The 24900-nt window shown below is 41.8% G+C and overlaps 3 protein-coding genes across 5 annotated transcripts; 2 read left to right on the top strand and 1 right to left on the bottom strand.

Moving 5' to 3' along the window:
- Positions 1 to 1788: 1788 nt before the first annotated feature.
- On the top strand, positions 1789 to 10108 carry sarm1 (sterile alpha and TIR motif containing 1). Its single transcript, XM_058080128.1, has 8 exons — positions 1789 to 2598; positions 3967 to 4585; positions 4661 to 4873; positions 4949 to 5040; positions 5892 to 6218; positions 6289 to 6478; positions 7198 to 7319; positions 7425 to 10108. Exons 1-8 carry the CDS (start codon positions 2135 to 2137, stop codon positions 7525 to 7527), a joined length of 2130 nt encoding a protein of 709 aa, XP_057936111.1. The 5' UTR covers positions 1789 to 2134; the 3' UTR covers positions 7528 to 10108.
- Positions 8118 to 11921, bottom strand: slc46a1 (solute carrier family 46 member 1). Its single transcript, XM_058080133.1, has 6 exons — positions 11411 to 11921; positions 10683 to 11074; positions 10142 to 10614; positions 9483 to 9566; positions 9166 to 9322; positions 8118 to 9075 (listed from the first exon to the last, which is right to left on the bottom strand). Exons 1-6 carry the CDS (start codon positions 11723 to 11725, stop codon positions 9024 to 9026), a joined length of 1473 nt encoding a protein of 490 aa, XP_057936116.1. The 5' UTR covers positions 11726 to 11921; the 3' UTR covers positions 8118 to 9023.
- On the top strand, positions 11299 to 24074 carry LOC131134640 (solute carrier family 13 member 2-like). 3 transcript variants are annotated; one of them, XM_058080131.1, is made up of 15 exons: positions 11299 to 11993; positions 12404 to 12462; positions 13217 to 13311; positions 15983 to 16111; positions 16190 to 16326; positions 16401 to 16645; positions 16724 to 16762; positions 17173 to 17347; positions 18455 to 18577; positions 18659 to 18868; positions 20129 to 20223; positions 20759 to 20874; positions 20954 to 21115; positions 21226 to 21363; positions 22219 to 24074. In XM_058080131.1, exons 3-15 carry the CDS (start codon positions 13306 to 13308, stop codon positions 22345 to 22347), a joined length of 1704 nt encoding a protein of 567 aa, XP_057936114.1. In that variant the 5' UTR covers positions 11299 to 11993; positions 12404 to 12462; positions 13217 to 13305; the 3' UTR covers positions 22348 to 24074. The 3 variants fall into 3 exon arrangements, with proteins under 3 accessions (XP_057936114.1, XP_057936112.1, XP_057936113.1); XM_058080129.1 differs by having other exon boundaries at positions 13252 to 13311; XM_058080130.1 differs by lacking the exon at positions 13217 to 13311.
- The last annotated feature ends 826 nt before the right edge of the window (positions 24075 to 24900 follow it).

The following is a 24900-nucleotide window of genomic DNA, read 5'->3' on the forward strand; positions in this document are numbered from 1 at the left end:
CAGAGACACAGAGGAGATCAATACAAGAGAAACATGCATGCAAGTTGTTTTTGAGCTTTTACACCAGTATACTTGGGGGGGTTGTGAGTTGTAATACATTACAATCTAATACTTCCACATATCACAAATATTTTTTACTGATGAGACCGGAATGAGGCCTGCAAAGTAGTACTTGCATGCTACAAAATAATGTTTGTAAGCTCAGTTTGACACCAGGACTATCTTATGAGGACTCAAGTCTTTTTATTGTTCATTCACTGAAAGCCTTCTAACACTTTCCTCTGTCTATTTGCTTTAATGGGTTAAGCTGTAAAGAATTGTAATAGACACTTCAAGATCACACCCCCACGGAACTCGGATATGGCCCACTTCCTGTTGTGTCTTCTTCTTCTTTCTTGTTCAGCTTTTCCCTTCAGGGGTCGCCACAGCAAATCAAACCCTGTCTTCTGCATCTGTCTCTCTCACACCAACTACCCTCATGTCCTCCTTCACTACATCCATAAACCTCCTCTTTGGTCTAAACTCGGCATCCTTCTACCAATATAGTCACTATCTCTCCTCTGGACATGTTCGAACCATCTCAGTCTGGCCTCTCTGACTTTAACTCCAAGGTCTCTAACATGTAATGTCCCTCTGATGTATTAGTTCCTGATCCTATCCATCCTGGTCACTCCCAGTGAGAACCTCAGCCTCCTCTTCTCTGCTACCTGCAGTTCTGCTTCCTGTCCTTACCACAGTGGCACTGTATCTAGACCAAACAACATTGCTGGTCTCACTTCCTGTTGTGTGTAAACAAGAAGACGCAATAATGCATGGTATAAAAAAACTGCCTGTAGTTATTTATGTCTGTGTACAATAATGCAAAAAATATACATAATAACATACTTTTATTGTAATTGTATTTTCATAATAAGTATTTTTTATTGCATTTAATTTCTTTATTGAAATTATTTTTACTTTAACTTTCTTTAACTTTTACTTTAATTTAACTGGTAATTGTAGCTCAAACTAGTAACTGTTACTTGTAACTTTTTGGGGTTTTATAATTTTTTTAATTGAAATAATTTTCATAGTTACTTTAAACTTGTTATATAAACTTTAAATGTTATATTTTTAATGAATCACTTGAAAATACTATTTTAAAATCTACTAAAGAATTGAGTGTTGTCTTTATTGACTTGGATTATTTTGGATTCATCTTTTGATTGTTTTCTATTATTCCTTTCCGGACCGCCCATTAAAGCCAGCAGACAGTAAGAAACGCAAAAACAACACAATGAGTGTAATTATAATCATTATAAAGTTCTTCAAGAGGGCCTTTGCATGTCTACACTGGGAGTCTCATTAATAGGAATGAATTGTGTATTTCCTTCCCCGTCCAGCAGAGGACCTACGTTGTTTACAAAATGGAGAAGGAGGGGCTTCCGCTCTTGTTGTCAAGGATGTCCGTTTGTATCCGGTAACCTCAGGCTGTGCAAAGTACAGACCACGTACGGGTAGTCCGATACAGCAAATTTCAGCACTGATGTGATACCAAATAAATACATGGTCAGTACCTCCAATACAGTACCTTCTACTTTATTATTAGTAAACAAAGACTTAGGGCAAACAATGAATAATTAGTTTATTAATAATGTAGATTTACTATGATTAAAGATGATATAATAATATAATTCAAGTCCTTCAATGCTCTCCTGTATAAACGAAATTACTTAAAAAATAGGTTTATACTCTTGGTATCGATACTATAGATAATTGTATCGATCCACCACCCCTGGTGCAGACGGACGGAGCAGCTCTCTGGAGGACGGATGCTAAATGAAGTGACAGCTTATTTTTTTCTTAGCGTGTTTTGTTTGGTATTTTGTGCGGTTTTATGAGAAAGTAAAGATTCCGTCGTGTTTACACTTTAAGACAACAGCTTTTGTTTGTCATGAAGACAAAAGGAGCTGTTGGATGGTTGAAAGTATCATATTATACTGTAATTATTTGAAGATCTTCGCAGGATGCAGAGGTGATTATGATGCTTTAAGAGGGAGGTGTCACTCTGAGGCCTTGTTTGGAAACAGACAGACCGAACCATTTCATGTTCTTGCACACAAAGACGACCTGCCACCAGCGCTTCCGCCGGTAGATGTTCTTGTCTCTGACGTTTTTCCTGTGGAGGATCTACCAGCATTGGACCACAATGTTCAGCTCAGACCGGCTCACAGTCCCGGACTACGTCAGCCGGCTACAGCGAGGCAGGAGCGGCTCTGGGGGAGAGCAAAGACCGGTGTCTCCCGGGATCCACGCCGAAGTGCAAGCGGTTCTGGATACGTCACTCCCCGCCTTGCGCTCCGCCATACAACGACTTAAATCCGCCAAGGGAACGTCCGATTCCAATGAGACTCGCAGAGCAGTCGCGGAGATCTTCCAGCTGGTGGAGGAGGCCTGGGTCCTCCCCGGCGTCGGACGTCAGGTGGCTGAAGAGATCTGCAACAGGATCCGGCTGGATGGAGGCCTGGAGCTCCTGCTGCAGCTCCAACAGACACCTGCCGTGGAGATCACCTACGAGTCCGCTAAGCTGCTGGAGCAGATACTGGTGTCAGAGAACAGGTACCCGCCAATGCACCATCGAATGCGACTAAATATAGTAATAATACTAATGAACATGCACTTGAACGCCCCACAAAAACCTTCAAAACATAAACAGTTTCATTATGTCAATTAACCTCCCACTGACTGACAAGTCTAATGGGATGTAGTGTTTATGTATTTATTGGCTCTTTTTAAAAGAGGAAATGCACATCAATGTCACAATATGTGACATATATAATGTAAATATACATTTTAATAATATATAAAATAAAAATAGTGTAACTCTAGAAGCACTTCCTGTCCATGTACACCACGGATACAAGAAAACAAATCATTTTCTATGCTGCTTATCCTGTTTGGTGTCATGAATGGAGACATGGGCTGGAGCCTACCCTACTGGAGTATGTCGACCAAATTATTAGAAACAGCTGCCATATAACCCAAATGAAAGATTGCATTTCTTTTCAATGTGGCAAGGGACACCGTCTGTGAGCGCGAACCATTTTGTTCTGTTTTGTTGATATGGATGATGGCTCCGCTGTCCGTGTCTTTTGACGGTGTTCAGCCTGTTTAAAACCGAAATATTCCCACATTGGGAATCTTGTTAGATTGTGGAACGCCAATGAAAAAGTCAATAGAAACTAATTGGAGGATGTCCAGTGGGATACATGGTGGTTGTCTGCAACCATGCATTGCTATTTGGAAAGACATTGTTTGTTCAGCCAGGGGGGTGCTGGAGCCTATCCCAGCTGTCTTCGGGTGAGACACCCTGGACTGGTGGCCAGCCAATCACAGGGCACATACAGACAAACAACCATTCACACTCACATTCATACCTATGGACAATTTGGAGTCGCCAATTAACCTAGCATGTTTTTGGAATGTGGGAGGAAACCGGAGTACCCGGAGAAAATCCACGCATGCACTGGGAGAACATGCAAACTCCACACAGAGATGGCCGAGTGTGGAATTGAACCCTGGTCTCCTCGCTGTGAGGTCTGCGCGCTAACCATTCATTCATTCATTCATTCATTTTCTACCGCTTTTTCCTCACGAGGGTCGCGGGGGGTGCTGGAGCCTATCCCAGCTGTCTTTGGGCGAGAGGCAGGGTACACCCTGGACTGGTGGCCAGCCAATCACAGGGCACATATAGACAAACAACCATTCACACTCACATTCATACCTATGGACAATTTAGAGTCTCCAATTAACCTAGCATGTTTTTGGAATGTGGGAGGAAATCGGAGTACCCGGAGAAAACCCACGCATGCACGGGGAGAACATGCAAACTCCACACAGAGATGGCCGAGGGTGGAATTGAACCCTGGTCTCCTAGCTGTGAGGTCTGCATGCTAACCACTCGAAATATAATATTTATCTCCACAGAGACTATGTAGCCCGTCTGGGGCTGGGGGTCATCCTGAACCTGACTCGACAACAGGAAGACGCCCAGCTGGCTCGCAGCGTGTCGGGGATCTTGGAGCACATGTTCAAACACACAGAGGAGACGTCGGTGCACCTGATCAAGAACGGCGCCCTGGATGCTCTCCTGTACTGGTGCAGAGGCACAGACCCCACCGTGCTGCGTCACTGCGCCGTGGCCTTGGCCAACTGCGCCATGTACGGAGGCCACCGCTGCCAGAGATGGATGATTGAGAAGCAGGCGGCCGAGTGGCTCTTTCCTCTCGCCTTCTCCAAAGAGGACGAACTCATCCGCTTCCATGCGTGCTTGGCCGTTACTGTCTTAGCGGCCAATCGGGAGATTGAAAAGGAGGTGGTGAAATCCGGCACCTTGGAGCTTGTGGAGCCGTTCATTGCATCGCTGGATCCAGATGACTTTGCCCGCAGTCTGTCCGACAGCGCCGACTGCATGCAGGGGAAGACGGCGTCCGACCTGCAGCACCTCCTGCCGTTGCTGGATGGCACTAGACTGGAGGGGAAGTGCATCGCGGCCTTCTACCTCTGTGTTGAAACCAGCATCAAGTCCCGTCAACGCAACACTAAGGTACACGACGTCTAGTCTACCTTCCGTCCAACACCTTTTTTTTTTTTTTTTACACCTTCCCATCCTTACGTCCAGATTTTCCAAGAGATTGGAGCGGTGCAAAGCCTCAAGAGGATTGTCATGTACTCCAGTAACGGAACAGCGAGTTCCCTGGCCAAGCGGGCGTTGAGAATGATGGGAGAGGAAGTACCCAAGCGTATCCTGTCATGTGTGCCCAACTGGAAGACTTGCGAGGTGCAGACTTGGCTGCAGCAGGTCGGCTTCAGTACCTTCTGCGATCGCTTCCAGGTCAGTTGCTACTAATTCATCATAATACTAAATCATCATTTGTTATATTTACTTATTTATTTATTCACTAACCAGGAGCTCCAAGTGGATGGAGACCTCCTGCTGAACATCACAGAGCAGGATCTGATTACAGACCTTGGCATGACTGCTGGCCTCTGCCGAAAAAGGTAAGTGGAACTTTCCTGTACAGGAACCGAGCAAAAGCTATATATGTATGTATGTATGTATATATGTATGAATATATATATATATATATATATATATATATATATATATATATATATATATATATATATATATATATATATATATATATATATATATTGAATGTGTATATATGTATGTATGTATATATGTATATACGTGTATATATGTATGTACGTATATACGTATGTATATATATATGAATGTATGTGTATATATGTATATACATATATATGTATATATATGTATGTACGTATATGTATATATGTATGTACGTATATATATATGTGTATATATGTATGTATGTATGTATGTGTATATATGTATGTATGTATGTATGTGTATATATGTATGTATGTATGTATATATGTATATATATGTATGTATATGTATATATATATGTATGTATATATGTATATATATGTATGTATGTATATATGTATGTATATATTATGTGTATGTGTATATATGTATATATATGTGTGTGTATGTACGTATGTATGTATATATGTGTATATATATGTGTGTGTATGTACGTATGTATGTATATATGTATGTATATATGTATACATGTATATATATATATATGTATGTGTATATATGTATGTATATACGTATGTATGTATATATATGTATGTATGTATATATATGTATATGTATGTATATGTGTGTGTATATATATGTATATATATACATACATACATATATGTATGTATGTATATCTATGTATATATCTATGTATATATATGTATCATCCCCCCCTCCCCCAAATATAGAAATGATTTGGTTAGATTTTGTACCGTCTTTCCTGCAGGTTCCTAAGAGATCTACGTGTGCTAAAAACCTACGCCAACTACGCCACATGCGACCCACACAACATGGCCGACTGGTTGACAGAAGCGGACCCTCGTTTCCGCCAGTACACCTACGGCCTGGTCCAGTCTGGCGTGGACCGCAACAACATCCAGAGCCTGACGGATCAGCAGCTCCTGAACGACTGCTACATACTCAACGGAGTCCACAGGGCCAAGATCTTGGCGGTGAGTCGGAAGCCGCTAAGACCCTGCAACACAGACGCCCAACCCGCAGGGCCCGATGTCTTCATCAGCTACCGCCGCACCACCGGATCACAACTGGCAAGGTCCGAACTACACCAGGATGGTGAAGACGAATGATGTAAATGACTCATCTTCATTCCTTGTCACCAAAAGCCTCCTGAAGGTTCACCTGCAGGTTCGAGGGTTCAGCGTCTTCATCGATGTGGAGAAGTTGGAGGCCGGGAAATTTGAGGACAAACTGATTCAGAGCGTGCAACGTGCACGGAACTTCATCCTGGTCCTGTCTGCCAACGCTCTGGACAAATGCATGGGAGACACCGTCATGAAGGACTGGGTGCATAAGGTCAGATGATCCATTTTGGTGTATACATTCATTCATTCATTTTCTACCGCTTATTCTCAAGAGGGTGCTGGAGCCTATCCCAGCTGTCTTGGGGCGAGAGGCGGGGTACACCCTAGACTGGTGGCCAGCATTGACTGTCTGGATGATGGCTTCGTGTTTTTTTGACGGTGTTCATCATGTTTAAAACCGAAATATTCCCACACCGGGAATCTTGTTAGATTGTGGAACGCCAATCAAAAAGTCAATAGAAACTAATTGGAGGATGTCCAGTGGGATACACGGCGGTTGTCTGCAACCATGCATTGCTATCTGGAAAGACATCGTTTGTTCAGCCAAGCTCAGGTCGCAGGGGTTGCTGTCTTGGGGCGAGAGGCGGGGTACACCCTGGACTGTTGGCCAGCCAATCACAGGGCACATATAGACAAACAACCATTCACACTCACATTCATACCTATGGACAATTTGGAGTCGCTAATTAACCTAGCATGTTTTTGGAATGTGGGAGGAAACCGGAAAAAACCCACGCATGCACGGGAAGAACATGCAAACTCCACACAGAGATGGCCGAGGGTGGGATTGAACTCAGGTCTGCGCGCTATCCACTCAACCACCGTGCAGCCCCATTTTGGTGTATCTTGTCAAATTTATGTAGCATTATTTATCATTTAGTCTGTACTTGTGTGCCTTAACACTGTGTCTTTAATGACTGAACCTTGCAGGAAATAGTCACGGCCTTGGCGGGGAAGAAGAACATTGTTCCTGTCACAGACAATTTCGCTTGGCCTGATCCAGTGTCTCTTCCAGAGGACATGAGATCAATTCTCAACTTCAATGGTATCAAGTAAGACTCTATGATGTTCTCTTCTAGTACGCTCTCCTGGAAGGTCAATGAAGTTTAAACTTCTATTAACTACCAACGCATGTTGCCTTTATTCGTGCCACACAGGTGGTCCCATGAATATCAGGAGGCAACAATTGAGAAGATCCTGCGCTTTCTTAAGGGAAACCAAGACCTACTGGATAGCTCCAAAGAGCAGAAGAAGAAATAAAAACTACTGGTAGGTTGCAGTAACTCCCAAGTGATGCCAAAAATCCACTGAACTGGCCAGCGGTCGTCTCCGTATGTGTTATCAGGTACAGAATACGCCTTTTGTGTCTCAGGAACAGTAGAAGGTTTAACATGCTCATATGTATGCTACTGTATACCACAATTTTTCATTTTTTTAAGTTTACATGGCATAATTATTGCTATATATAGTATATATATTTACATGTACACTGGCTTTGGAATGTCATGTAATCTGTGAAACTACTGGTTCATATTTAAGATTTGCCTCTATTCTCCATTGCGTTCGGTATGTATTGGTACTAAGCAAATATTAGTCAGCTGGAGGAAAACGCATTCTCTATGTATTTAAGCTTAAAGGACTAAAATACATGTAGCAACAGAGAATACAAACAGGAAGCACAGGGACATAATGTCGATGTAGAGAGGCGGGTATGGGATTTAATCTTTGTCAAACGCCATCTTTTATTATTCAATAAAGGAAGTACAACCTGGCAAAGACACCGTTCAGCATTCTTTTTTCATAAAGTGCTTATCAAATTGATCTACAGAATGAAAAGAATGTATCATCAGACGTATACGTTTATTATTTATTGAAGAAAAACTTTTACCAGTACAAATACAGGTAGGAAATACTATCAAAGTGCAATTCTTTTCAGTTGAGAACTTTGTTTTAATGGCATCATAACCTTCATCACTTCACTTCTCAGTCAAACATTAAAAATTAAATGAATAAAACACATACAAAAACAGTACTGACAGATCATAGAGGAAAAAATGCAGATTAATCCAAACAAGCTTAACCCCTACACTTCCCCGAGTGCATTTTAACGCCGATTAGGCAGCTCACAGTACTTCTAGGATGTGACCCCTGAGTCATGTTGTGTCTGTCCGTGTGCTTGGGGACTATCCAGTGTTGGACCATCTGCTTTGAGGAGGTCAGCAGGGGGTGGAACTGTAACTCGGTAATCCCTAACTGCTGCTACCGTTTCCCTTTGTTCTGCTGTCAATTATTCACATATTTATGTATTTATTACAGTAAGATAAGGATGTAGCTAAGTAAATATATTGCAATTAAATTAAATGGTACTGTTATATAGTAGGAATTCACATTTTATAGCCTGATAACTAATGACTATCATTTAAACTAATAACAGTAGTCTTGTCTATGATATGATTACTTAAATATTGCATTGACATTTGTATTAATTGAAAAAATAAAAATTCATTAACTGAGTAACACTTTCAGGCACCTTACACATTTTTAGAGATCAAAGGAATAAAAGCATAAAAACATCTTACAAATGTGGAGTTAAAAGTTTTCCCTTCATTGTGCTTTTGATGGTCAAGTATGATCGTTTTTAGTGAAATCAGTCACTAAATGGTCGATTCTTCCCACTTTCAAGTAAAACTGTGGATGATGACTAGTCTGTCCGGTATGCTCTGAATATAAACACAAGATAAACATCTTTGCCATTGTCAGGATGCTGTAGACTCGCTTAATTCTCTCCGCTCCAAACATTGCAGCCTCCTGGAGAGACAGTGGCATACGTTATCAATATACAACTACAGTAATTGACTTTCTTTTTTTTTTTGCTTGATGCGTGGAATGGAGACTCACCCAATTATTCCAGCAGGGATGAGGAGGATGATGGCGGCAAACAGGAAAGCAAAGCCCTTCATGAAGTGCAGTGTGGCCGGGTAGAGAGCGTTGAAAAGACCACTACCCACCAGGAAACACAAGCTCTCCACACAGGCCACGGAGGAAAAGAGCGCACCTGGCAGAGAGCACACATTTCAGCATGAACAACCAACAGCCAAAACAAATATGGAGTGCAATTAAGTGACAAAGCTAATTTAACTTGGTATATAATCTGACTATAGATTCTACATATGGATCCTGTGCATTTATAGCACGTGATACGTGACTAGACTAACCTTGTTCGGACTGGCTCACCAGCTTGGACAGCTTGGACCGGAGCACAGGTGTAGAAGCCACAAAGAACAGCAGCAGACCATAACCTGTTGATGGACGAAGTAGAAACACAACATTTGAGGAGAAATATGATCTCAGGGAAGAACTAAATTAGAAACACTTATATGCTAGGACTACGTTAAAAAGCCATAGCATTTCAGTATGTGGAATCAAACTATGGAATGGATTGAGTAAGACCCTCAAACAATGCACAACGATGAGCCAATTCAAGAAACAATACAAGCAGTTGATGTTTGCTAAATACAAGGATGAAGAGTCTTGAACCAGTCATGATGTGCTATATATATCACTATATTGACACTTACTATGGTACACATTATGTCATTGGATGGTCATATCACCTCGTACTTCGGTACGTGACAAAAAAAAAAATTAGGAAAGCAGGAAGTGAACAAATGTAACAGTTACTGTTGTATTGTAAAAGTACCAGATGGAGGAGTAGGATTTAATAAGCTTTGCTTCTTCCTACTCCTTTTGGACATGTGGAACTGTGAATTGATTATGGGATGCACTCAATTGTAATCTGATGCATATTCAAATGAAATAAAACCATTACTATGAATTGTAGATCATATCAAAGTTTGGGTTCAGGGTTTCTAACCTGCAAACATGAGTTGGGTGGTGTTGGCTACAACGACAACCACCAGCCCGGCGATGTTGGAGGCCAGCCCAATAACAGCCACCCATGAGTCCTCCAGGCAATACTGCATGACCTTCAACCCCAGCAGGCTGCTCAGGTAGGCCAGGTGTAGAGCAGCAGAGCCGTAGCCGATGAGGGTCGGCCCCCAGCACAGCGGCGGGCTCAGCTCGTACAAAACAAACAGGTCGCGACTCCCCGTGTGCACGGTGACCACCAGGAAGAAGCAGAGCATATAGAGCCACAGCTTGCACCTCTGGAACCTTCCGCCATCCTCACTGCCTCCGGTGGAGAAAATGTACCACACGGCCTTGTGATGGCGAGGGCTTAGAAGCTTGACGCTTGGGTCTTTCACAACAGATTCAGGGACAAACAGGAAGGCGTACAAAGCTGATGCCAGGCTAGTGGCCAAAGCCAACCAGAAGGGGTTGATGTAGCTGCAAACAGTAAAAAAAAACAAGATGGTGTATGAACTATGCTAACATTTACATAACATTCTAATTACCCTTGCGTCCGCCTCCAATGCCCTCCAATAATGCTGGCAAACATCCCTGAAAGTCCGATACAAGCCTCCAAGATTGCTACTCTGAAAGTGCGGGTCCTTCTATCGCTGGTATCTGCCACATACGCAAAGCAAGCAGCCAGCACGGCATTGAAATCACCCAGCAGTCCACTGAGAAGTCTTCCCACCAGGAAGTACACCACAGGCAGCTTCAGGTACATCACCACCAGGTACACCACCACTTGAGCAGCCAGGCCCAAGTTGGGGATGATGAGGACTGGCCTGCGACCTGCAAAGTCGCTCCACGAACCCAGGAGTGGGACCACCAGCAAGCCTACAGAGAAGCCTGCAAGACTGATGTAGAGGTTCCAGTGTGCTGTCAGGGTTTCCACTTCCTGGAAGAAGAAGTGGTGTATAATTGCACTGTATCACACAAATAATTGTATTTAATGTATATAATAGTCATTATACTTTGCCCCTCTTGCCAATTAAGGTAGAAATACACCTTAGAATATTACAGTATAGTTGTATATGACTGAATTGTTATCTTTGTAAAGGCAAATAAACAATACATGTCCACGTGCGCATGTGTACCACTAAGGTTAATTGGAATCACGTGGTGCACGTGGTTAGCATGTTAGCTTAATGTCTGACCACAGCACGACTCAAAATATGCAACTGACGGAACTTAAGGTTGTTTTAAACCATAAAATAGACCATTTAAAGTATACCTTCTGAAGAGGGTCTGTTTCAGCAGAGCTGTTTCCACACGCCGGCCTCTTGGAGGCGTTGTAGCCGAGGTCCTCGCTGATTCTGTCCCACAGATACTGAGTGGACAGCGGTGCCTGGAGAACCACAGCAAACACGGACAGGAACATAACAGGCTCCACGGACACAGGCAGCGGACATGTAAATGGTGGCCCCACTCGTCCGGTGGTCAGTGAGTCCTCTGTGCGGCCGAAGGAGGCCTTAGCGTCATCCTCATTCACGCCAGAATTCGTGTCCTCGTCACCGGGAAGGATAGCTGCGGTGTCCGGCTCGAACATGACTTGACGCGGAACGAGTAAACACAAAAAAAAACTGTGAACTCGACTCACTTGCTGCTAACCGCTCTGTTAACACATTACGACGACGCTATTTGGTGCCAATTTGTGTTTTTGATGGTTAAAAGTCAGTGAAAATCTTTCAAACGGCTTCAATGCTGGACTCACTTCAACAGGAAGCAAAGCTGTCAGTGGCAGCCTGGCGACACCAACTGGACAATTGGGAGAATTACACCAATATGTCAGCCATAACATTTGATACTATGACAAGGTAATGGGAATTTTTTTTATTTCTTATTTTATTATTATTATTAATAATTATTTTTTTTTATTAATTATTATTTATTTTTATTAATATTTATATATTTTCTTAATATATATTTGCTTTTGGAATGACTTTTTATACTACAACGGTTATTACCAATAATACATCATTATATAATATGCTAATCACTTTTTAATCGACAGTATGTTGGTTTGTATGACTAATGCTGATAATTGTGGTAGTATGCAGTAGTGTTGAACCTGTAAAAAAAACTCTAATTGAAATTTCCTTACCTTAATCCTTGACAAGAAATTGTATGTTTTGTCTGGGGATCATATAATGGCATAACAAAAACAAAGATAATACCAGATTGAATGCAATTAGTGTTTATTTAATCCATGCCTTTTATTTTATAGATGGTACCAAGTTGGATATGAATGCCAAATGGTCATCTAAAGGAAACACAAACTTGAAGGTAAGTGTAGTAAAGCATTTGTAAATATACGTATGCAATTAAAGGTCAACAAGCCTCATATAGTAACAACTTGATGGCTTGACGACGGCATCATTGAGTTTTAACAAAGGCTGTGTTTTCCTAGCACCTTTTTAGAATGCAGTAATTTGTAACTTGAAGCGCTTACACGCCCTGTTCACACCAGGCCAGTTAATGATTGCGTAATTACCAGTGGGAACAGACATTAACTATTGTTATGCTTCTGCTGGTTTTGTGTGCAGAGCGAGTACATAAAAGTGCATGTCACTGGATTGCTACACAGTCTCGTAGTTCTTTGGCTGTCCTTCACTTCAACAGTTTCTGAATGTGTACAATTGCACAATACTAGAATCCTCTGCCTTCTGATAATAATACTACATTTACTTGACTGTGGTTTTCTGGCCTGCAATCAGTAAGTTCTATCTACAGTATCTAACCGTTCTTGCAGGTTGCAAAGTGTTAGGAGGTCAGTGGAAAAGCACAGCGCACTTGAGGGGGGAAAAAGGAGTGATAAGAAAATGTGGGATTACAAAACAGTGCATATTCCATACTAGTCAACCATTGCTAATAGGGACACCGTTGCATTTCAACTGGAGCTTAACATCCCATAGCAGGTTGCTCCAGGTGGTGAAGATGGCTTCACGGAGGGCATGTATTCTCTGAAACTGATGTCCTAGTCCATGCATTTTTGTAAAGTTCCCTTGCCATCCACCCACAAAATGTTCTCAACATGCAGGACGGTCCAAATGAATGACGTAAGTCCTTTGTCAGGCAGGCATATCCATCCACCGTTTGACACCCCTGCACAACCTGAAGTGCGAAAGTATGCTGGTAAACCTCACTCCCTCACACAGAACATCGCTTTGACAGCTTGACTCTCCAGCACATGTTTTGTATGCAATCACAATGAAGTACTACTCTCAAGTGTCACATAGTAAATAGTTTTATATTCATTTGCCATAACCAAGTTTCATTGAGGAAATGTACTTCTGCAAGTGATTATATTTTACAATGTACCTGTGAGGGACTTTGAGCTTGACAGCAATTAAATACAAACTCAGGGTTTTTGCACGTAATAAAACACGTTTTCACTTGTTGTGCAAAGCATGTACAGTATTTCACCGACGTGAACGTTCATTAAACCCTAAGCGGTTTTTGAACCGGTGCGCAATCGAGTCAAATCTGCGTCAGCGCTTCATTGTTACACTTTCTCAGTCATTAGCCGGCAAGTGTCATTGTGTGCTAAATGTTTATAGAGATAATTACAAAGCATTTATCGTTGCCTTGCCTGTGCTCTCACCTGCATGCACAGACTGTGTCAAAGGAGGAAGTGGATCTGGTTTGTCTGCATTTCTTCCTTGTGCAGAATTGACTGGGAATCACAACATTGTTTTTGGAAGTCACACCCACACCAGCCATGCATGCGCAAGGCCATCAACCTTGCTATCTAATGGTACTTTGGCCTGACATGTTCCCTCCGACTTGTCACTATCAAAAAAACAATAACTATCAAGTAGCTTTATTTTGGTTTTTTATTTCCTTAAGTCATCTCGGTGTGCATGATGTCGTATTGCTGATAAAATATCTTCTCACCTCTTTTGCATTTATACACACTTTGCAGCGGCCACTTCTAAGACGCAAGATAACGATTCGTTTTCTGGACTTTATTGTCTCCACAGCTCCTTATCTGCTCACCTGAAAACACATGGAAGCACACGCAACCCGCCTCTGTCCTTTTGGGGTTAATTTTTAATGTCTCTCAGGGTGAAGTGTACTGCTATTTAAACCGTGACCTCATATAATACCATCCTTTACATACAACAGTGGTGTCACTCATTTTTCATCTTTTTCTCGCCGACTGTCTTGGTTCCATACTTTGAATGTGTAGCACCGTTTCTCCATCATGGCTGGATTTCTCTCATGCTTGTGGAGGTATAGGAATTATATTGTGATAGTTCTCACGCCTCTACTACTGCTGCCTCTGCCTCTTGTCGTCCCCACTTCGGTAAGAGGATGTCTGTCACATTTTGGATTAAAATACAATATATTGTTGTCATAAAAATACAAATCCAATCATTGTTACATTCTAAGAAATGTGGTAATTGTGCTGTATACGATTTCTGGTAGCTTCATTATACAGTTAAGATTATCTCCCAAGATAACAGCTACCGTAGAAGTTTAGGTGTATGACATTATGCTCATGTTACTTATGGTGCATCTTTTACCCTCCAGTGGTAATATAACTATTATGGCGTTTACACAAAGTCGAGGAAAATGGAGACATAACAGGGAACCGGTTGTAGTTGATGACTGGTTCCAAATGGTCTGAGCAGATCAAGCAGCAGGTCTGACATAAATGTAAGGTAAATCTGCAGTACGCCATCTTTGAACACAAATACTATTTTTTTATGCTGCTCAAAACTTCATTCATTTTCTACCGCTTTTCCTCACGAGGGTCGCGGGGGGTACTGGAGCCTATCCCAGCCGTCTCTGGGCGAGACGCGGGGTACACCCTGGACCGGTCGCCAGCCAATCACACGGCACATATAGACAAACAACCATTCACACTCGCATTCATACCTATGGACAATTTGAAGTCGGCAATTAACCTAGCATGTTTTTGGAATGTGGGAGGAAACTGGAGTACCCGGAGAAAACCCACGCATGCACGGGGAGAACATGCAAACTCCATACAGAGATGGCCGAGGGTGGAATTGAACCCTGGTCTCCTAGCTGTGAGGTCTGCGCGCTAACCACTCAAATGACAGCTTCCTCATGTGACTCGTGTAATTTCAGTGATTTTCTTCCACGTGGTTGTTTATATCCTCTGGATCAGGTGTTGGTCATGTTTTATTGCTGTATTGAATGATGTAATATTTATTAGCGGTGGTATGAACTAGCAAGATTAAAACGTGACAAGATGATAATCAATGAATCACACATCCTTGCCTCCATACGGGCAGGAATAGGGTTCACTCTGGATTGGTTTCAGGACAGAGGTGTGTATGTTCCACAAAACAACGACATGAACGGAGTGAGACCTTTTGTCAGTCGTATTTAGTCGATTTGTCTCGGTGGGTGGAGGCAGGGCTGCTAGCATACACACAGAGTGAATCCAACGTGATGTAGTAGAAATTAAATTAGTAAGTTAGAATATATTATCAGGCTGCACGGTGGTCTAGTGGTTAGCGTGCAGGTCACGCAGCTAGGAGATCTGAGTTCGATTCCATCAGTTTGCATGTTCTCCCCGTGCATGTGTGGGTTTTTTTCCGGGTACTCCGTTTTTTCCTCCCACACTTCAAAAACATGCTAGGTTAATTAGCGACTCCAAATTGTCCATAGGTATGAATGTGAGTGTGAATGGTTGTTTGTCTATATGTGCCCTGTGATTGGCTGGCGACCAGTTCAGGGTGTACTGTAAACCCAATCTCATGTATTGTCTAGTGAAGTGACTGTTTCAAGGCCCCCCTAGTGTTGATGTTATCGTTATCGTTATCATTAGGAGGCAAAATGTGGCTTTGTGATCATCTTGATGGCACTGTACTGGTGTACAGAGTGCATCCCTCTGGCTGCGACGTCCCTGCTGCCAGTCATTCTCTTCCCCATGATGAAGATCATGGAATCAGATGAGGTATTCCTACTTCTAAATAGTCTAACCCTTGCATCCAAGAATCCATAGTTTGGTAACACTGTGTTCCCTCTGACCCAGGTTTGTATCCAGTACTTAAAGGACTCCAACATGCTCTTCATTGGTGGCTTGCTGGTAGCCATCGCTGTGGAGCACTGGAATCTGCACAAAAGGATCGCCCTCCAGGTTCTGCTTCTTGTCGGGGTGAAACCTTCGCTGTAAGACCAGTTGTCCTAAAGTACAGTGGAAGTACGGTACAGTTTCACCTGCAGCCACAAATTGGTTTTTCCAGCCTGATGATCGGCTTCATGGGCACCACGGCTTTCCTGTCCATGTGGATCAGTAACACAGCCTCCACGGCCATGATGCTGCCCATCGCCAACGCCGTGCTGCAGCAGCTCAACGATTCTGAGGCGAACGCCGAAGAGAGAGCTCAGGAATTCAATGCCAAGGATGGCCTGGAGAACCAGGGATTTGAGATGCATCCTCGTTATGAATGCAAGGAACTCCAACTAAAGGGCGGCACCGTCAACACGGGTGAGCGTCACACTAAGTTTACTAACGAGAGTACTTGTCATCGGTCAGTAATACCCTTCTTTTTTGGTGTCTTTTTAGATGTAGTCGACATGGATGAGGCAGAAAACGATGTTTCCAGTAGGTTTTTTATTTCGTTTTGGAATTATGGCCTGGAGGCAGGCATCCGTAGAGATTGTTTTTCTTCAATTATTAGCATTACGGATGTGTGAAAATATTATTATCATCCAATATTTGTACTATTAGTTTTTTTTTCTAATGTATAGTATACTCCACACAACAAGCTTGGTAGCTCAGCATGTCCGTGATCTGGATTTTTTTCTAATCATCATACTTTGCACTTTGTTATCAGATGTTTGTGCCACATAGAAACATGCAACTTTCCACATTGTAACGCACCAGCATTACTGAATTGAATTATTAATTCTTTAACTGTAACTGTTTAAATGTAACAAGAGAAAGCATGTCCACCATTGATTTTTTTTTATTTTTAAGAACTTTTCCTCTGACTCTCCACTGTCTTCCTCCAGAGGGTGGTGTGAGTATCCCAGAGACAATGGACCAGCGTAGAATCAAGAGGGAGCAGAGGTACATGAACCTGACCAAAGGCATGAGTCTGAGTGTGTGTTACGCCGCAAGCATCGGAGGCACAGCCACTCTCACCGGAACCACACCCAATGTCATCCTGAAGGGCCAGATTGATAAGTACGTGCTTGCATAATGCAATATGCAAATTCTCTATATCTCCTCTGTTGCTTTTTATTGTGTTCCTCTTTGTTGCAACGTCTCAGAATTCTGAGAAGTATGTTCATTTCCTTTTGGGGGAATTACTGCATCAATCCAGCATGGCATGGAAGTGATAAGACACTTAAGTTTACAATATTGCACTCAATATTCCGGTTTCTGAAACATTCGGAATAATACAGGGTTATTCCTGTATACATGGTAATTGGAAACAATCGGGATATCCCGATCAAAACAGCAACGCACAGAAAACGTCCAGACGCAATGCACGTCATTTCCGCTTCTTCTTCCTGTATACAAAAACACCAGCAAGGCGTACAATTAACCATCTGGGACATTTCACCACATTAATTAGATGGTTAGTTTCCATGCCAACATGTTTTCAAATTCAATACTTCCTGTCAAAGACCCTAGATTCCTTTCCAATGGAACATTCATTTTCTACCGGTTATCCTCACGAGGGTCGAATGGGGTGCTGGAGCCTATCCCAGCTGTCTTCTTCGGGCAAGAGGGCGGGGTACACCCTGGACTGGTGGCCAGCCAATCACAGGGCACATATAGACAAACAACCATTCACACTCACATTCATACCTATGGACAATTTGGAGTCGCCAATTAACCTAGCATGTTTTTGGAATGTGGGAGGAAACCGGAGTACCCGGAGAAAACATGCAAACTCCACACAGGAATTGAACTCTGGTCTCGTAGCTGTGTGGCCTGAATGCTAACCACTAGATCACCATGCAGCCCAGAATATGAACATATTGGGGTTTTTCCAAAAGGGTTATTGATGCTTACATGGCTGTTGGCTGTTACATGGCTGCTAATATTCCGGTTATGATAGGGTTATTTCACTGCATGTTTTTCACAATATTCAAATTTTCTGACACACTGCATTTTGGGTTTTCTATAAGCCACAATCATTCAAAAATGTGTAATGAATGTGTATAATATATGGGTTTCACATTCTAACACTAAATGAGTGACAAAAGATATAGAACCTTTATGATATTCTATCTGTATGTATGTTATGTACTCTCAACTGTTATTTCCTGTATTCATCCACAGACTATATCCTGATAATGGTGGCATCATCAATTTCGCCAGCTGGTTTGGCTTTGCATTCCCCAACATGATTCTCATGCTAGCATTAGCTTGGCTTTGGCTGCAGCTGATGTTTTTGGGCCTGAAGTAAGCCACCACCTCGTCGTCTTTCAGAAGCCGTGTGACCGTTCCGAAGTCATTCATTGTTACCGTACCGTACTCTTCCAGCTTCAGACAATCATTTGGATGTGGAACTAAAAGTGCAGGTGACAAAGAGGCCTACCAGGTAATCAAAGATGAGTACAAAAAGTTGGGCAAGATGAGCTTCGCTGAGGCCAGTGTGCTGGTTATCTTCACGCTGCTGGTTCTTCTGTGGTTTACCAGGGAGCCTGGCTTCATACCAGGCTGGGCCACTGTTCTCTTCAACCAAACCACAATGTGAGTAGGATTGGAAATAATGTATTCATGGGATACTTCACAGCACTTAGTGGAAGTGCTTGTTCGTTTTATAGGGTCAAAAATCCACCTGCCAAGCTTCAAAAACAGAACCTTTGAGGCAGGGCTGTCCAAAGTCTGAACCTGGACCCATTAGCATATGAAAAAAATACTGCCTGTATCACAACATTACGATGGATGAGAGCCACAATTAAAAGAAAAAAACCCACAAACAAGAGGATATAAAAGTAATGCGGTAGTCCCTCCCTCTTTTAGCACAGTTAATTGGTTCCAGAACCGACCCTGATAAGTGAATTTCTGCATAATTTTGTAGGTAGAACATAAGAAACACTGTTTATGACCTCGTAAATATAGTTTTTAACATTATTAGAGCCCGGTAGACATGGACTAACACCCCCATAGTCACCTTTACAGACATAGTAGGAGTAAATAAGCATTTAAGACCAACCCTGATAAGTGAATTTCTTCAAAATGTTGTAGGTAGACTATAGGAAACCTGTTTATGACCTCATAAATATAGTTTTTAACATTATTAGAGCCATGTAGACATGGGCTAACACCCCTATAGTCGCCTTTACAGACATAAGCCATTTAAGACCGACCCTGATATGTGAATTTCTTCAAAATGTTGTAGGTAGAACATAGGAAACCTGTTTATGACCTGATAAATATAGTTTTTAACATTATTAGAGCCCTGTAGACATGAACTAACACCCCTATAGTCACCGTTACAGACATAGTAAGAGTAAATAAGCCATTTAGGACCGACCCTGATATGTGAATTTCTTCAAAATGTTGGAGGTAGAACATAGGAAACCTGTTTATGACCTCATAAATATAGTTTTTAACATTATTAGAGCCCTGTAGACATGAACTAACACCCCTATAGTCACCTTTACGGAGATAGTAAGAGTAAATAAGACATTTAAGACATAATTAAGACTTCTACGTGTGTGTGTTGCTATTAACAAGTGGTTGGTGAACAGGAAGTGACAAGAGTTCAGAGTTCCGTTTCAGCTTGCCGTGGGTTACGGTGGCAAACAGTAGCCCCCTGCGTATCATTCCCAATGCCTCTGAATGCCTTGTATATTGTACAGTGTGTATTTTAGTTCATTTAGCTATTATTGTGCTTGAAAAAAGCAAATATATGTTATGTAAATATGTAAAGTTTGTTGCAATATGCATATTTGTTGCCTAGACTAATAATGGGGCCATATTTCCTCCCCTTTTTTTACTCATCAGGTACGTAACAGATGGCACCGTGGCCGTGTTATTGTCATCACTGTTCTTCTGCATCCCCTCCAAATTTCCCAGATGGGGCAGCAGATCTGATGACGGTATGCTAGCCATGTTATCTAATGTATGTAATATATATGTATTTTTTTGTGTGTGTTTAATCTGTAAAATGAGTTCATCCTGGTTCATCATTCTGGTGAGGGACATTTCCAGCAGGTTTGGTCACGTGAAAGATGTGTGGAGTTTTACAGTCATCGTCTTTCCTCATCTTCAGTGAATGATAACACATAAAGATATGGCCACTAACTTTTACTGCCCGTTAGAAGACATTTAGCTGATTCCGTGTTTTCAAATAACCCTTATCGGATCTCCTTCCTGACTCGTAGCCTGATATCTTCAAGGTCAAGTTTAGACAACCTGTACACGCCGCTCCTTTACACGAAATGACTTCTACTGTATATGAGTGAATAAATCCAGATGGAGCGTTAATAGAAAAAATAGAAAAATCCAAGCACATGTGATGTTCCAATGCTAGCTGATCTTTTACTACTTTATGGCTTTTTATGAACTATGCATGTTTAGATATATTTATCACCATATCTAAGATGTTTTATATGATCTCTGTGTTTAAAATAGAGGAGCCCGATGAAGCTCCATCGCCACTGCTCACCTGGGATATCGTCCATGAAAAGATGCCTTGGGGCATCATCTTGCTCCTGGGAGGAGGCTTCGCTTTGGCCCACGGCAGCGAAGTAATGGAAGCCGGATAAGATCAATCATTCTGTCCACGGATGTTTGGAGTCACTCGTGTTTTCTTCTCATTGGCTAAAGGTGTCTGGACTATCCAAATGGTTGGGGGAGAGTCTCATCCCGCTGCAGAGCATCCCCCCCTTTGCCATCTCCATTGTGTTGTGTCTGCTGGTGGCCATGTTCACTGAATGTTCCAGCAACACTGCCACCGCCACTCTGTTTCTACCAATACTCGGCGCCATGGTGAGAGCCAATACTCATATATAAATTCATATTTTATTTACCTCAACATTTTATTCATGTTTAGTGAGCCAGTATTTAACATTAAACTCCTTGTCCGTACGCTTCCCCAGGCCACAGCCATTAAGATCCATCCTCTGTATGTGATGTTCCCCTGCGCCATCGCCACCTCCCTGGCTTTCATGCTGCCCGTAGCAACACCCCCTAATGCTATTGCTTTCTCCTATGGCAACCTTAAAGTCATGGACATGGTGAGACCTTACACAACATTGTCTAACTGTGTGTGTGTATTGACAAGCACACACTGCTTTGCATGGAACGTAGGGGTGGAACGATCAAATGCTAAAAACAAGGCCAGGATCACCGATACAGATGGTGACACCAATACCTATTGGAGAATAATATATATAAATTTATAATAATATAAATAAAGAAAGAGAACTTAAAAACATCCATATCATCACGGTAATATTGATCCAATAATGATAATCGGTATTGGGATTGATCCATCCAATCTCTTGTGGGAGGATCCGGAATCCAATTTTGGAGATAAGCAGCTTATATTAATCCTACGTCTGATCATATCATATTATGTATTTTTATACACAAATTGTCCTGAATAGGGCTGCACGTTGGACGAATGGTTAGCGTGCAGGCCACACAGCGAGAAGACCCGAGTTCAGTTCCAACCTCGGCCATCTCTGTGTGGAGTTTGCATGTTCTTCCCGTGCATGCGTGGGTTTTCTCCGGTTATTCCGGTTTCCTCCCACATTCCAAAAACATGCTAGGTTAATTGGCGACTCCAAATTGTCCATAGGTATGAATGTGAGTGTGAATGGTTGTTTGTCTATATGTGCCCTGGGATTGGCTGGCCACCAGTCCAGGGTGTACCCCGACTGCCCTGAATTGTCGAGTGTAAACTGAGCTAACATTGCTATATAAAAACAATGTTCACTATCCACAACCTGGTTAGCTGGTTTTAATGCAACGTGGTCATCATGCCATTATGGTAGTGGTCATCCTTCATAGAAACACATAGAAACATTACCTGGAATAATCCAGTATTCAGCGCGCTTTCCTCATTCAGCTTCATTGTTTGTTTTCAGGCCAAGGCTGGATTTATCCTCAACTTGCTTGGAGTCGTCACCATCAACATTGGTATTAACACATGGGGCGTGGCCATGTTCCAGCTCAACACATTCCCCAGTTGGGCAAATGTTACAAAAAATCCTTAAATACGACCACCGAGAACAAAACCACACCAGCGAATAGATGATCGATATGTGATCAATAGAACTTATTGAAGACAGCGGCCACTCAAAGCCAAATGGACATGCTGGCCTGTCAACACTGAAGCTCCGTTTTCAAACGTTTTTCACTCAAATGAGCTCAATTCATTGGATCTGCAGGTCATAACTTGATGCTACTAAAGTCTTCAATAAAATGTAAGTAGAGTATTCCGACCACACGTTGATGCAACCTTCCCGAGCTCCTTCTGCACAACCTAATGAGATCCAATACGATAAGAACAGTCGGGGAAAAAAAGTTGTGTTTTACCAAAAATATGATTGACCAGTATGTTTATTATTGTGCTTTCTGTGTTGGGACCCTGCACTGTCATGCTAACAGGTCTTATATTTTGGTTAGTTTTCATGTGAGGGTCGTAATGTTAGAAAATTTTTTGCAAACCGATAATGTTTTTCCTCTCAAGGCCGACACCCATACGATAACTGATAACTTATTTATAGCTTTTCATTTGACTTATTTATCGCTCACATTTTTTTTAAAAGGTCGATTTAACTGTAATTTCTGCACACCTGGAAGTAAGAAAGTCAAAGGTGGATTAGATCAAATTTACTAGTAGATTTGTCCTACCCAACTATGACATGAACCAAATACAAAAGTAACAAAAGTAATAATGTTTCTAGAAATTTGTGTTTTTTTTTTATTTTTATCACATTTTTTCAAAATTAGTAAATGATTTTATGATGGACTGTGGTCCATTATTAATCCAAACTTATTGAAATACAAGGGATATGTAGCATTCTGGCCACTAGGTGGCAGTAATGACATTACCTGACATCACATTACCTTAACATCACATGAAGTCATAAAGTCAGCCATGGCATGTCCGACACGCGACAGAGTGGAAAAGTGCTCCTCCCATCTTGTGTGGAAGTGGTAAGTGTTTGACAAGAATTAAATTTGATGGTAGCTCGCTAGCTAGCGGCTGTCTCAAGTCCCTGCAGCATAAGAGTTGCGCAGCATGATGTAAACAATGTATAATAGGAGTGTAAAGGTGTCTATAGGGATGTTATTTAATGTCTGCAGAGCTCTAATAATGTTAAAAACAGTTAGAAAGTCATAAAAAGGTTTTCTGTGTCTCATTTATCAACATTGAATCCTGTATTACGGGAATTCATTTATGGCGGTCAGGTCTGGAACCAATTAACCGCTATAAACGAGGGACGACTGTAGTTCGAAGTCCTTATCCAGACAGCAAGGTGGCTGATCAATGCCATGATTGTTTATACTGTTAATGAGCCCAAAGGAGCGCTTGATTTGCTCACATTAACCCAGCAACACACAACACAGTATGGGTAATCTCGCCTAATTGGGAAGTTATTGGAGCTACTTGTAATATTATTTATTGGAATGATGTCATAATTTCTCTCACAATACAGTAGAGTATTATGTTTATTATTGTTGGTGATTATGGGATGTCTAATAATGTTAAATGGCGTATTTAGAATGTTTTCAACATGTTTTTGATGCAGTGATAAACGAGTGATAAACGAGGGTTTACTGTATGTATGTTCCATAAGCTACGGAGACCCTCAACTTGACTGTATGGGACAATATACACAATTGCTATTTTGAGGCTGTGGTCCTGACTAAGTTGATTGTAACATGTTTTGTTTGCATGTCTGTTATGTTTCCAAGACAATAAATATTTGTTGTAAGAGAGAAATCCTCACACGTATGAATTCTGGCTGAGCTCAAAAACCAAACCTGGCCCCTGAGGATTATAATCAAGAGTTTTCGGACTGGTTTAAAGAGAACCATTGGTCAGATTGTAAATCTCTTCAGAGAGGTCAATATGGGAGACAAACTGATTGGATGGGAATTAGGTATGGAATATAGTGATTGGGATCATTTCATTGAGATCCTTGGCAATGGAGCTGCTCCATGCAAGGGGGGGGGGGGGGTTGTTTAAATATCACACAGGGGTCAAATGAGAATACAGTTCTGAAATTGAAGGTCATTCTCCTTCTGGTGATGACTGAGTGACATCAGTAATGCAATGGAAGTGTGTCATCTGAGGTAAAACTGCATCTTTCCCATCTCTTTCTCTAATTTTTGACCTGTATAAGTCGAAGTAAATAAAAATTTGTTAATGAAATCTATTATTTATATATCTATCTATCTGACGTGGTGACTATGAGAAGAACACCATACCGTCATTTGAGTAGACAGCTGTGTCTTTATCATGAAGTACATACCCTTAGGACAGGAAAGTAATTGAAAAATTCTTATAAGCCTGACTCTCCCTCAGCCAAAAAGACAAGTATACACTATCTGGCCTGGGGGGCAGTGGGGGGTACTGTGAATACTTTCATGAAAAGACACCCAGACATGTTTGTGATGACATAAAACATAGAGTTCCATTTCTAAGTCTAAATTGTACTCATCATCAGCATCATCAAACATCTCCCACCGCAACATTGTTATTCAATTGTTACATAATTGTAAGCATCAGAGGTGGGAGCCAGTCAGTGTTTTGCAAG

This window comes from Doryrhamphus excisus, chromosome 8, assembly GCF_030265055.1.
Source record: "Doryrhamphus excisus isolate RoL2022-K1 chromosome 8, RoL_Dexc_1.0, whole genome shotgun sequence".
Taxonomy (NCBI): domain Eukaryota; kingdom Metazoa; phylum Chordata; class Actinopteri; order Syngnathiformes; family Syngnathidae; genus Doryrhamphus; species Doryrhamphus excisus.

Excerpts from the sequence above, each read along its gene's own strand:
- sarm1 (XM_058080128.1), top strand. The coding sequence starts at position 2,135 with ATGTTCTTGTCTCTGACGTTTTTCCTGTGGAGGATCTACCAGCATTGG. Across the intron at positions 4,874-4,948 it reads CCTTCTGCGATCGCTTCCAG|GAGCTCCAAGTGGATGGAGA; the intron begins GTCAGTTGCTAC and ends TTCACTAACCAG. Across the intron at positions 6,219-6,288 it reads ACCGGATCACAACTGGCAAG|CCTCCTGAAGGTTCACCTGC; the intron begins GTCCGAACTACA and ends TGTCACCAAAAG.
- slc46a1 (XM_058080133.1), bottom strand. The coding sequence starts at position 11,725 with ATGTTCGAGCCGGACACCGCAGCTATCCTTCCCGGTGACGAGGACACG. Across the intron at positions 10,615-10,682 it reads CATTGGAGGCGGACGCAAGG|CTACATCAACCCCTTCTGGT; the intron begins GTAATTAGAATG and ends TACTGTTTGCAG. Across the intron at positions 9,567-10,141 it reads CACCCAACTCATGTTTGCAG|GTTATGGTCTGCTGCTGTTC; the intron begins GTTAGAAACCCT and ends GTCCATCAACAG.
- LOC131134640 (XM_058080129.1), top strand. The coding sequence starts at position 12,421 with ATGAATGCCAAATGGTCATCTAAAGGAAACACAAACTTGAAG. Across the intron at positions 18,869-20,128 it reads CTCTTCAACCAAACCACAAT|GTACGTAACAGATGGCACCG; the intron begins GTGAGTAGGATT and ends TTTACTCATCAG. Across the intron at positions 20,875-20,953 it reads CTTTGGCCCACGGCAGCGAA|GTGTCTGGACTATCCAAATG; the intron begins GTAATGGAAGCC and ends CATTGGCTAAAG.